The 14,203-nt window shown below is 38.2% G+C and overlaps 1 protein-coding gene across 1 annotated transcript in view; it reads left to right on the plus strand.

Moving 5' to 3' along the window:
- The window catches only part of LOC121630655 (glutamate receptor ionotropic, NMDA 3B-like), an 82,398-nt gene that overhangs the window by 53,094 nt on the left and 15,101 nt on the right, over positions 1–14,203 (plus strand). Inside the window, exons 5-8 of the mRNA XM_041971060.1 lie at positions 415–651; positions 5,819–5,965; positions 6,247–6,392; positions 10,729–10,844. Coding sequence (XP_041826994.1) covers positions 415–651; positions 5,819–5,965; positions 6,247–6,392; positions 10,729–10,844 — 646 coding nt within the window. The remainder of the gene's footprint in view (positions 1–414; positions 652–5,818; positions 5,966–6,246; positions 6,393–10,728; positions 10,845–14,203) is intronic.

Consider the following 14,203-nt stretch of genomic DNA (forward strand, 5'->3'; position numbering starts at 1 on the left):
AAATATATTTCAGAAGTGCATGTAGCTTCAGATAAATGGATGGATGGATGGATGGATGGATGGATGGATGGATGGATGGATGGATGGATGGATGGATGGATGGATGGATGGCTGGATGGCTGGCTAGCTTGCTTGGGGGTAAAAACTGTTTAAAAGACTGCTTTCCCGTGTTTTATTAGATCAGTAAAATCTCCCTGAAGGCAGCAGTTTATAGAGATGATGGGATTATTATCTGATTACTTCCGCCTATTGGATTTCAGTGGTCATGTAAACAGGCTCAGTGAGTTCTTAGACAAACTAAACAGATGACCAGCACCGCTACAGCCTGGAAAGAGGTTGTTTGCATTTTTTGCTCTAAATACAATGTAGACCCAAATAAATCAACTGTTTTTGTTTTTTTTTCTTCTTTTCCAGGTTCGTAGCCGGGACACTGCAGCTCCCATTGGAGCCTTCATGTGGCCACTCCACTGGTCCATGTGGGTGGGCATCTTTGTTACATTACATCTCACAGCACTCTTCCTTACCTTATATGAGTGGAATAGCCCCTTCGGCATGACACCCCATGGCAGGAACAGGCTGCGTGTGTTCTCCTACTCCTCTGCCCTCAATCTCTGCTACGCAATACTGTTCGGGCGCACTGTCGCTACCAAGGTAAAGTAGCGCTGCTCTCTGTGATAAATAGGCATCACGCAGGGTGGTGTAGAAATAAGAAATTGCAAAGAAAGGAGGGGGGTGGAAGGGATGCGCATTATGGGAATGAGTTCACAAACAGTGAGGGCAAGTTAAAAGAGGGGAAAACAGGCAGGGAACAGATGAGGGAGATGGCCACGAAGGGAAAAAAGATTGATAGGGGAGAGGTTAAAAGGGTAGGCAGTGATAAAGTAGAGAGGTATGGAGAGGATAATGCACATATAGGGAAGGAGAGGGGAAAGGGTAAGTGTGCCGATAGAGATTGAAGGAGTTATGGTGAGAAAGATGGGAATGGATGAAGGTGATAAAAGATGAAACAGTCAGAGGTTAACTCCCCCAAGTATTAACACACAAAGTTGAAAAAAGGAGTCAGGGGGAAGGTGGAGAGTTAAAGAGTACCAAGGTGAGGGCAGGTAGGGTGGAAGGTTGACAGAAGGGTGAGCATTGACATGAGAAAAGTTTGAGGGTCACATATGGAGGTGGGCAGGTTTGGGATGATGTAAAGGAGAAAGGTAGTGGCCCGCATTGCAGACCAGGATTGAAGGTTGGCTTGAGAAAAACTGATTGCTTTTTGTCTGGTAATAAATATTCAGGAACTTAAAAAAACAATTTAATTTCCATTAAATATAAAAAAAATAATCTTATTTTTATTCTGTTTGTTTGACATAAATATGTAGAGATATTAAATGTACCTTCTTTGCAACGGCATCCTTAACAATCGTGTCAGATTTGACAGATTGTGACACAACAACAATCACAGTGGCACACACTCAACCACAATGTAGATGAATAATGACTCTGTACTCCGCATACTTTGTTTTCCATACAACAACAGTGTACCAAAATCCATCACCGTGATAACTTATGGCCTGAAATTTTCAAGCAGAAGTGTCATTTCCTCAAATTTTGCCTGTCCTTTCTTTGATTTTGCAGCTCAGCATAATGTCTTTTAAGGACACTTAGTCCCTGGAAAAGAGAAAAAAAAAGTAGCCAAGTGATTAGAAAGACTTTCTCCAAACTAAAAGGTCACAGGTTTGAACTTTGTGTCTGGCAAAGTGTCACTTAACAGTTGTGTTCATTAGCAGCCTTGTGACCTGTTAAAATGTCCTTCAGCAACACTCTGAACCTCTGGATGTTGAGTCAGAGCCAATCTGTGATGTTTACTCATGCTCTGGGGAAGACAGGGCAAATAAATCGATTGCTAAGCCTTTATTGTAGAGTTCAGTTTTAATATTTTATTTAATCTCTCTATACATCCATTTTATTCAGTAGAGGGTTATGGGATTTTGGAGCCTATCCCAGCTGACAGTGTGGGAGAGGCAAGCCCCACCCTGCACATAGTGCCAATCCATCACAGAGCTAACTCAAATAGACGAACAGCCATGCACACTCACACTGAAGGCAATGTTATCAAAAATGGAAGCTACATATTTGTGATTGCTCTAAAATATATATATATATATATATATATATATTTTTTTTTTTTTTTTTTTCTTCTTTTCGGTTTCTGGTCCATCATTAGTGGCCATACTCTGGAGGATATCTGGTTACCGTAGACAGTGGTGATTCAGCATTCCCTCCAAGGCCAAGCAGCATCATAAAGTAGTTTGTGAGCTCACTACAGTGGCCCTGAGGTGCAAAACACAAAAACAAAATTAAAAGTCAACATTTGAGAAAACACAGTAACTTGCTCCAGGTTATTTTAACCAGAGAGACCTGGTATCAAGCCACTGATGTTATGACTGAGGGACTATTCAATCATCTGAGCTACCACTGCCCCAATAAAAACCAAACAAAAGATAAAACATCAATTTAGAAACCAAAATATTTTAAAGCAGTGATTTGAAAGCACTTTAAAGCCCCCTAATGAAGTCCATTGCAGCATTGTCTCTCTAGTGAGGAAAAGATTGATTCTTGTCTTATCTCTTGCTCTCTTTCATTTTCTCTTTTTCTTTTCCTTACTTCCTTCAAAAATGTGTTCTTGAAATGTTTCGTTATTTTTTTATTATAATTTTTTTTTAGTTTTTTGCTCAATCAGCCATGCTATACATTCATAAGGGCTAGTGTGTCGATATCCGATTGCTGCCATGTGATGCTGTGCCGTAAAGCAAAATGTGGCTGACATGTGATGCTCTGGGCTGGAAAATTAAGTTGTTAAGTTTCTGAGCACCAGGATGCTGCATAGCAGTAACAACCCCAGGGGGAATCTTAAGGTTGGAAATTTATTTGCTTTGAAGTTATTTTGTTTTTCCACTTCAGGCCACCATAGGTAGTGCTTGCTATCACAGCTAACACACATGCTATGTAACATGTCCTTGTTGTGTGGATGGATGTGGGTGCGATTAGACTCACATCAGAAGTCCCGTCCTGTATTGATTGTAGACTCTTAGCAACCCAAGCCAAAAAATAACGGAGATAGCATTGTCTTGTGCCAACTCATCATCTAATCCTAAAAGCTGTTTTTCTTGTGAAAAGCAAACACATACTGTTTGTGAATACAAACAAGTATGTGGGCTAAGCTCTTCAAACTGACTGTTTATAAGTGAATTTGGGGTCTATTTGGAATCCTACTTGACAAGCTTTACAATGAATAATGTTTCATCTCAGAAAAATGCAGCCGTATGATCGTTTAACCATGTTTGTAGTAATTAATTTTAAACATACAATGAGAGCTTTTAGTTTTTACATGCAGCATTTTTAAATCCATTCAGAAACAAATATTGCAAAACTCATCACCACAAACAGCATCACACACACACACACACTTCTATTGATGTTCCTCATATCATTGTCATTCATTATACTTATGGTGCAAAGGAAAAATCTCCTAAGGGGGGCATTTCTTTCCCAAGATTAAATAAAAATTCTGCTCATAATGTGCATGCCATCCTCCCCTTCTCCCTTTTCAATTAGCCATTTAATTACACAGAGTTCAACTCTCTCCTGACACCTTTGTAATAATGAGTTACAACCATGTTTGTGTAATTATTGTCTCATCAGTCTCAAACATTTAAAAAGCTATGTATTTCTTCTCATTCATTCACTAATAGATAAGTTTCTATCTTCAACTAACAAAAACTACAGCTTCTCAGAGACTTTACAAATATCACTAATATACAGATAAAATAGTTTTTGCCCCTGTACCAGGCCATGTGGTACACCACAGCATATCCTGAAACACGTTTGATTTCATATCAAAAAGCTCTGTTTTCTTCTTATCATCTACTGATGAAACTGATGATCAAATGCTTTCTTCACACCGGTAGACACCGAAACTGTATATTTCTTATCCTCTACTGTTTTTGTCATATGTTGAGTTATTTTAATGAAAATTGAAGATGCTGATCAATTTGTTCGTACTGATTCTGTAGCAGTGGTCTAAAGTTAATCAAGTTATTTACATCACCAGATTTAAAAAGTGGAATAACCTTTACAGCTTTCATGATTAAAAAAGAAAATTATATCTCTCTTTCTCCCCACCTCCTTCTCCTAACACCATTTTGCTGTATTTTCACTGATTTATTTAGGATTGTGTCCAGCACTCATAAAAAAAGAATTAAGCTGTGAAATTTAATATTGAATATTCCACAAATAATGAATATTTTATTTTTACTTAACCCACTAAGACCCTCTAAGTAATCTTTGAAGACTTTAAGATTTGACCCTGTTCATTGACACGAGTCAAACATTTATTTCTACTATTATAAAACCTTCTAACATGGCCGTGCTTTCCACCATCAACACCCCCTCCACTTTAATTAATTCTGTTGTTACAATGAAACCCATAATCATTCATATGAAAATCATTATCTTTCTCATATAGAGCCATCAGTATAAATTTACTGTTGAGTATATTTGAATATTCATTGATCTAAGAGAAATTTGCATAAAGACCTCTACAATTAAAAATGAATCAATGAAAATGCATCCCCATCATTAAACTCCTCCAGCGCATTATATCTGCATGGATCATTAATGTGATCACACACATTATTATCTGGATCAACATCAAATTCAGAACCATAAATCATAAGCTCTGTATTAGCAAGTCTTTACCCTTGGAGTTCCTCAGTCATTTCTGTGTTGTAAATCTAAGAGGAAATATCATCTTCTGGACATTTTACTTGATACACAACTCACCTTGCAGCCCTATGATCTTTACTGGATTCTAAAGAATACAATGATGTCTTGACACCAGGTCACTTAAAAGTGCTCTCTTGCCTCTGAAATGAGATATCTGCTAACCTGTTGCATGTAACACAGCCTCCAAATCTGACTCTGATGCTTGTATTTCCATGTTTATGCCACACTCATGAAGACTCTGCTGCTATTTAATGATTATCAAACACCTTAGCTCCCCCATCTATTTCAAACGCTTTAAGTTTAGCAGTGAATAATATGCAAGACTTGATCTTTGTTGAAGTTGCTTTCTTACTTGTCTGTAATTTGTACGCTCCTTGAAAATTTGAGTTGCAAAGTTCTCATCAAAGTATATCCTGCAGTCATTCTCTCAAACACCCTTTTTTAACCTAGCTGCATGGAAAACTCTTTTCCACATGTTCAAATCTTGAAAATGGACCCTTATCAACTGTGGTTTGTGTCCATGCTCAGTATGAAGTATGAAGTATGCAGTTTATGCATATTTCTGTATTCGCATAATTTTTCCACAAAATCCACATTATCATTCCTTTCACATTTTTCCAGAGCTGAATAGAGAATTGTTTTGATATCTAAATGATCACAGTTCTCAGGTGGACTTATTCCTAATTCTGATTTATCACACATAACATAATGTTGAATAAAATCCTTAGCATTCAATTATTTATTTGATTAGCTCTCCTCAATTGAGGTAATCAGTTAAGTGGAACTGGAATTTTTGGAGGGGAAGATAAATATGTTTATTTTATTTTATTTTATTTTATTTTATTTTATTACCTCTGGGCTAAGTTTTTTGCTTCAGTTATCTTCATGTAACATCATTGTTTTAAATTGTTTTTTAAGATATTATTATTAAGATTATTTTAAGATTATTTTAGAGTCAGTCTTATTAAAGATATATATATTTTAATGTAGACAAAAGAAAAACTAAATCAAAAAGTCTCTCTTTGTGTACATTTCCTCTCCACAGACTCCTAAATGCTGGACAGGGCGTTTTTTGATGAACCTTTGGGCCATTTTCTGCTTACTGGTGCTGTCCAGCTACACCGCCAACCTCGCTGCAGTCATGGTCGGGGAGAAGACTTTTGAGCAGGTTTCAGGAATTCATGATGAGAAGGTTAGAGTGCACACAAGGACACAAGCTTGCAGCTGTATGAATGTCAACATACCACATGCATGCAAACAGAGACACAGCTACTTGTACACACAAACTAATCTTACACAAGGACAAGCTAATGAGCAAAGAGCGGAATTATTTGTGAAGGATTATCGCTTTCCTTATCCCTAAACCGGGCAGGGAGTTCAGTGCTACAGTGAATTCAATATGAGTCCCATCTTTTCTCTCTTAATCGTCTCCATTACCATCTCAACCCTCACCTTCCTGTGTCACGTCCCCAGCTGCACCATCCCTCTCTGGGCTTCAGATTTGGGACGGTGAGGGAGAGCAGTGCTGAGGATTACATGAAGAAGAGTTTCCCTGAGATGCACGACTACATGAGAAGATTCAACCAGCCCACCACACCAGAGGGTGTGCACATGTTAAAGTAAGATGCAAGCACAGCCACATCTTAAATTACACCAATTTACTGTCATTTCATTGCAATCAGACCTAAACAATGTGGTCACGCTGACATTTCTTGTCACCTGTTCTCAGTGCGAGGATTTTGCATGCACACTGTGCACAACAATTCTTTCTGCTGACAATGAGAGTAAAACATAAAAAGATTTCCAGCTGTCTCAGGCAGTTTTTAAATATACACCCTACTTCATGTTTAGGAAAGATAGAATATGCATGTGTTTTTTCTTTTTATATCCATCTGATCCATTGTGAATATTAAGAAAAACACAGTTAAATTAAGCTTTATGTTCAGTATAAAAGCTGATTTTTGCTTTTTTCCCACCTGCAGTAATGCTATGTCTAACCCATTTGTCAATGTTGAAAGCACACTGTTTTGCAATTGCATCTGTCAAAGATACAAACGAACACCCATTGCTGCATGTATTTGCACTCTGCATTAGCATGAGCATTTTTTCCCACCAGACACACTTTACATCAAGGTATAAGTGAAGTAAAAGGCACACATAAATTTCATTGACAAAGTCCTCACAGTTTAGGAGGGAAAGTGATTTTCTTGTTTGAAATGGGGTGTTCAAGTAGAAATGAATAAGAGTCAGGGACAGACTGAAGTAATTAACAGCGAGGATGGATGCTCAATGGGATGTTGAATAGGGACAGAAACCAGATGAAAGAGAGGAAGCGAGTTTATTTAAAAGTTTAATTCATGGAGAGCTGTTGAAAGTGCTCTACATACAGCATTGTAAAACAAAAAGGAGATAACACAAGGCACTGATAACACAAATTTTAAAGGATCTGAGACAAAGACAGCTGTTTATGTGCCAATGTGGATGACTTCTGCATTATAAGCTGAGAAAGCAATATCAATAAACCCCAGAGATAATTAATGATAGTCATTTTGTCTTTGCACATTATTTTTATTCATTATTTATAACACTAAACAGTGAGGGAGAGGGAAAAGCAACATCTCTGCTTTAAAAAGTACTCAACTAAAACACCTACTCATCTGTTGAAGGGTCTTTATATTTTAAACCCTCCCCAGTTTTCTTTGAGTGTTTTTTAAAGATAAATTCAATTCAAGTTCCAGACTGTGCATATAAGTGCTGACCTTGTCAGGGAGTAAAACGCATGGGTTTTTTTAAGAAGCAGCATCTCTTCTTCATGAAGACCCAGAGAAACTCCTCCTGTCCTTCTCCTGAGATCATGCTAAACTACAGCATCTATAAGTGGTTCACCAGCAGCTGTTCAGCTGACAGGGATGTGTTTTTAAAGGTCATTTCCACTGAGCAGATCTGCTGCCACATTCTGCTCTCATCAGCTTTCAATGCCACCAAGATCCCATAACATTCTGGCAGATGCATCCCACTTCAGACACTTCTAGGTTGAACCGCTGCTCCTCATGGTGTTTAGCGGGGCAAGAGGTAAAATGACCATAACCCCATAACCATCACAAACTCCAAACACTCATAAAATTCTTTAACGCAACAATGTGCATCATGTTCATATTTTTCGTCTGCAGGGAACACCACCGATGGTCACAAAAAGTTAGCAGATTATAAACTATGAGCAAATTTCCATGCTTCTCAGTTGATTTAATAATGCCATAAATCACTATGTTTATTGCATTCATCCCTAGTTTAAGTCTTCTTTAATGAATCATGATGTTGTTTTGTAAAGATACAGCCCCATTAAACGCAAAACAAATCATAAATCTGGGTACATTACAGGGTAACTTTCTCTAGAACCTTGTTAATGTGTTGGAAATTGTTTGCCCAGAGATAGCAGCTTTGCTAGGTCACTAATCTCCAAGTTGGTCTCAAGGACAGAAGCTTTCATGTTGTCAGTAAGTCAAAATGTACATAGTCAAAAATCAAGATGGTGATGACAAACACAGACAGAAGACAAGTGTTCTTGGTTTCAATTTGAACCAAGCACTAACCTACTCATGTTTATTGTTCTGTTTACACACTACAATTTCAGAAAATCTATCCAATCTGAGTTTGGGAATATGGTGAAATACTCTGACAACAAGCATAGTACAAAAGTATATGAAGTATGCTCAGAATGGAGCCAGTTGGCTACATGGACACATAGCTAAAAAGCAAGAATAGTCTTGGCCTTATATTAGGGGGGTCAGATTTTATGATAGACATATTATTAGGGACCACCAACCACCCACAAAATGTGAAGAAATATTTGTTTTACGAAAAAGAAAAAAAAGTCATACCATAGAGGGTTTTCTTAACAAAAATGCACTAAAAAAAAGGGTTTTGTGGAAATAAATAAATAAATAAAACATTAAATTAGCTGCTAATAAGGCTATAATGTGCTCTGACTCTGCTTTTAAACGGAAGCCCAGCCAATTAGTATTACTATTGTTGTTAGTAACATTATGACCGATATGTAATTACTGGTATTGTTATTGCCATTAGCATGGTCATTTCCCCAGTATTTTGTCATTGCTACTATACATACTCAAGAAACAAGCATTTAACACTCACTATCAAACACCGTTCCAATGTTACATGGTTTGCTTTTTGTTTTGTTCTACATCTTTATTCTTGTGTCTTTTTCTATTTCTGTATTGGGTGTTGCTGAATAAAGTAAAGCTTTGAGCAAAGTTTTTACTGTGATACGATTCAATAAGTCCCAGAATCCATATGTATCATATGTGATACGCATATAGATCACGTTAAAGGGTTAATAAATTCTATAGCTTTTCATACTTTTCAGGCTTCTATTGAAAACCTGTGGACATGATGTTTATTTGGAACATGTCACCAGTTGTTTTAAGCTTTGTTTGTCCTTTAAACGCTACACATCTAGCTGCTGGTTTCTGATAGCTTGAGCTGTTTTTTTTTCCTTTCTTAAGTTAACTTCTGCTGCTGGTTACTGTGCCAGTACAGCAGGATGAGCGACAACTCATAAATCTTTTAACAAATCTAATAGCAGACTTCAAAATGTAATAAAAATTTGTGTAGATAAAAAGAACAAAAATGAGTTTGTCCTCACTGAATTCTTTTCTAAATAAACTCAACGCTGTAACTATATGCTTCTCAGACATAATGCCTACTCCATGGAGCACCAGCACAGATACTGAGATAGTGCACATGCTGACTTTGTTATACCAGTGGGAAGATACAAAGCGCTTGTTCAGAGAAAGAGGAGGATTTTGTTTGCGTGCAAGGCAAAGCAGAAGTGGAAGTCACTGTAGTGCAGAGAGTTGGAGTGAGGATGTAAAATATTGTGTTGGCAGAACTACTGACCCCAATACTGTTCTCACATTTAAAGAGAGGATGAGAAAAAGAAGTTCTAACCCTTCTCCTGGTGAGATGGAATGCTGCAGGCTACACATGCAAATGTACTAAAATGTGTAGACTCAGAGGAATAGATACATGCTCAAGCACCCACTGCACCTATGCACATCCTCAAAACTTGTAGCTCCCGCTCAAGCTCAGGCACTCTATTGTTATTCCAAGACCATGCAGCAGAGAACTTCCGACCCTCTTTAGTCCCACAAGTAGTCTCAATCCTCTTCTCCCTATGCTTCTTTTTTGACAGGTCTAGACAAGGAAAATACTTTGCTCCTTTGCCAGCACAGCAAAGACTTTGTAAAGTCAACCTTTTGTTTTGTGGTAAATGTCCTGAATAATAACAAGTTTGAAGTAATTTGATCAGACTGGTCTGTTTTTCTCCCCTCAGACTACTTGTATGCATGTTTTCTCCAGTACAGTTGTTTATGCTTGCTTATCTGTCTGCCAGTCAAATCTGGGCTGAGACTTTTGTGTGTATATTTAGGTGTTTGTATGTTTTCATTGTTGTGTTTGTTTGTCGGTTTATTTTTCAGAGCCTGTCCACAGCTGGTTGTGGTCAGCAGTACAGGAATAGTCAATAATTAGGGGTCAGTTAGGGTCAATTGGATCAATATTGCTGGAGTTGGAGAGTCATCTACAGAGTGTATTATGTCTTATCAATCCTCTACAGAGGCTGTTGGTTTAGGTAATGATGTATGTGTTTACGGAGTGTATTAGACTGCAGTTAATCTTATCCGCTGTATAAATGACAGAGTGGCATGACAGCCCCATATTCAGGATTCCTGAAAAGGCCTCAAGAGTCAGAATAATTGTGGGATGGTAAATTTGATTTGCTTTCAAATTTACTTTACTTGCAGATTAGCGCTCTTTAATTAATACTTCTCTATCTGTCTTTCTTTGTCTTGTGATATGTGTGTATGTGTGTGTGTGTGTGTGTGTGTGTGTGTGTGTGTGTGTGTGTGTGTGTGTGTGTGTGTGTTGGTGGTGAAGGACAGATCCTCCTGCCCTGGATGCGTTCATCATGGATAAAGCCCTGTTGGACTTCGAGGTCTCTATTGACGCAGACTGCAAGCTGCTCACTGTCGGGAAGCCGTTTGCTATTGAAGGTGCTCACGCTGTCAGACACACACTCTTTTCCATCACTTATAAGGACTTTGTATCAACTTGCACTGAGAAGCATTTTGTAAAACTATCTTTAAAAAATTCTGTTTTTATGGAAAATGGAAATGGCTGCAGTGATTCATTGAAACATATGCAATCACAGATGCAAATACAAAATATAAGACAAAACTAAGAGTTTGTGCACTTCCAACGAACTTAAAAGTAGAAACTTGAAATGACGGTCATTCTTCAATTCAGTCTCAACTTTCCTGGAAAAGTTTTCATACATTTATTGTCTTCAGGAACAGTTCTCAAGGCTTCTTGGTGGACTTTCCAAAGTTCATCTTTGGATGTCAGCTGCCTTTAGTTCAGTTCTCTTTCAAAATGATCCTGTGGAATGACATAAAACACCAAAACTGGCTTATCAGCATTCACATTTGTCAGTGTAGCCACAAACTTGTAGAAACAGTGTATCTGTATACACAGAGCATATACAGTATGAGTGGCTCTCATCTACACATACATAAGAAGAAGAAACATAAATTTCCATCATAGCATACTCACATTCAGATCAAATGTTGTAGTTAGCTATATGACTGACAGGATAACAAGTGTGTGAACTTCGAACTCCACAGGGTACCCTTTCATTTATTATTAATGACAATGCTCAGTAAGAAGATTTAAGACTTGATGATTAACTGGATGGAATAACTGCAACGCAGTCATAAAGCATATAAACAAATCCACAGTCAGTCAGAAAACAGCTAATGACCCACACAGGGGGTTATTGTATGCCAGTTTTCTTACAGTTCTTGCATGAATGTGTGGGTTTGAGCATGTACATAAGCGAAGAGGTAGTCACTGACTGCTGCTTGCTGTGCTTGTGTGTTCCAGTCCTATTCTTAAAGGAGATTGTTTTCCTTTTAGATTTCAGAAAAAGGGACATTTTTCACAACTGAGGCCTTTGCTTTTTGTTCCATCTGACAGTCACTATGTGCACCATGGCATGCATTAAAAAAACATAAAATGGGGCCAAGAAGCTTCCAAGAAAGATTTTTATACTTTTGTTAAACCTATATGTTGTGCAAAGAAATTGACAGAGAAATGTTTTTCTCCTATCTTCTAATCCTTGTAGACTTAAAACCTGAACCTAAAACTAACACTGAAAAAAAACGGAAAAACATTGTTGTGCAGTGGAATATATAGTATGGATAAAATTCAGCAACAGTAGCTTTAAATCCTTTACTTTAATACGTCCTCCTTATCAGTTGCTTGTTAACACAAATATCTAATCAGTCAATCACATGGCAGAAACTCAATGAATTGAGTCATGTAGACATGGTGAAGGTGAAGTCCAAACTGAGCCTTGAAATGAGGAAGAATGGGGATTTAAGTGACTTTGAACATGGTACGGTTGTTTGTGCCAAACAGGCTGAGTATTTTAGAAACTGCTGATCTACTGGGGTTTTAACACACAACCATCCTTAATGCTTACAGAGAACGTTCTGAAAAAGAGAAAATATCCAGTGAGCAGCAGTTGTTTAAACCATTTTTGCCTTGTTGATGTCAGGAGGTTGGAGGAGGATGGGTAGACTGGTTGGAGATGATACAGAGTCAGTAACTCAAACAACCACTGGTTACATCCAAGGTATGCAGAATTCCATGTCTCAATGCACAACAAGTCAAACCTTGAAGCACATGGGCCACAGCAGCAGAAAACCACACCTGGTGCCTCTCCTGTCAGCTACAAACAGGTGCCTGAAGCTGCAGTGCAGAAAGACTCACCAAAATAGAGCAACAGAAGATATATATGTATATATATATATATATATATATATATATATATATATATATATTTTTTTTTTTTTTTTCAACAATAAATTGTGTTTTTGTAATGGAACAATTTGTGTGGTTCTGAGAGCCAGATATAATTGAGAAATGATGGTGCTAATAGTAGTAATTCTGTAGCAGTAATAGGATCCGTTGCATAGATATGTATGCCCAGATGAAGTCACTTTGATTACTTTTAGAAAATAAAACTGCTGATGACCTGCCAAAAGAGATTCTGTCCACATTTTAATAAAAGTCTGATTTTCTTTCACTGTGCTAAATGAAAGCTTCCTGCTGTTATTGTAATTTTTACAGTATTCTGGTCACATGCTATCTCCACATATATGCCTTCTGAAGGTGACTTTAAAGTAAAATATTTTGCTGGCAGAACAAATTTATTAGCTAAACCTTTAACTTCTAACCTGCCTGGTTTCTGCAGGGACAGAATGAGCATGCATGGTGGTCATGCCTGCCCCCTGGATATTCGTGTGCATGCAGATTACTGTACAAACGTGCAGTTGTGTTAATCCAATCCTTCCTCTTCCTTTCTCAGAGACATGCAGATACTACTAAGAGTACCACATGGGACCAAACACTAACTTTGATGTCATTTCTCTGTCAGTCAAAGTGTAGCCTCTGAAAGACCCCACTCCCACGTTCCCTACTAGCTACACAACCCTTGTGCACTAGAGATTATGTGCTGCTGTCTTCACTGCATAAGATAAACCAAGACACACTACCATTGCTCTGTTCATGTTTGTGGAGATGAGAAAGTAAATCTCATTTGTATGTAGAATGGCTCAGTTTGATGACTACTTCAGCAACAGGCCATGTGAAATAGCAGGCAAAAAATCAACAGTGGCATCAGTGGCCATTTACCCCTTCAGTGTGATGGGGAGTATAAGGGGAGTGAATAACTCAATAAGTCTTAGTGGTTTTGGGAGAAAGAGCATGAAATGACCCAGACAGGAAATATGAGAGAGGAAAAAAATCCTGAGGAGGTGGGGAGGAGATTGTAAAAAAAAAAAAAAGAGGAAAGAACATGAGATGAAGAAGGTATGAGAAAGAACAACAAAGGTGGAAAAAATGAGGGCCTGTGAGGGGACTGAGGGAGGTGGGAGTTGAGCATAAGAAGGAGATAGAGGGCTTTCATTTGCCCACTGCCAGTTTGTGCCTTTCTGCACAGCGAGTGATAAAAGAGCCAGCCAACAGAGTCCCCTAATCAAGACAAACCTTCACCCCAAGCAGATGGACGGAGGGAGGGGGAGAAAGGAAAGAGAGAAACAGGATGGAGGAAAGAAAAAGAGGAAGTGTTGTTTGGTCCATGTGAGGCAGGATTTATAGAGCGGTTTGTGGTCAGGAGATACAGGGAGGCGGAAGAATTGAGAAAGTGGAATCGCTGCAGGCAAGGTGCTCTGCTGAAATCTTCTGGCTGCTTAACTGGAAAGAGATGCGGGGAAGTCGCTGTGTGTCTGTTTTCAGTGAGTGCTGTTGGGAGATGTTTACGACAGCCTAGACACACCCCATTAATAAT

Source organism: Melanotaenia boesemani, chromosome 20, assembly GCF_017639745.1.
Source record: "Melanotaenia boesemani isolate fMelBoe1 chromosome 20, fMelBoe1.pri, whole genome shotgun sequence".
NCBI lineage: Eukaryota > Metazoa > Chordata > Actinopteri > Atheriniformes > Melanotaeniidae > Melanotaenia > Melanotaenia boesemani.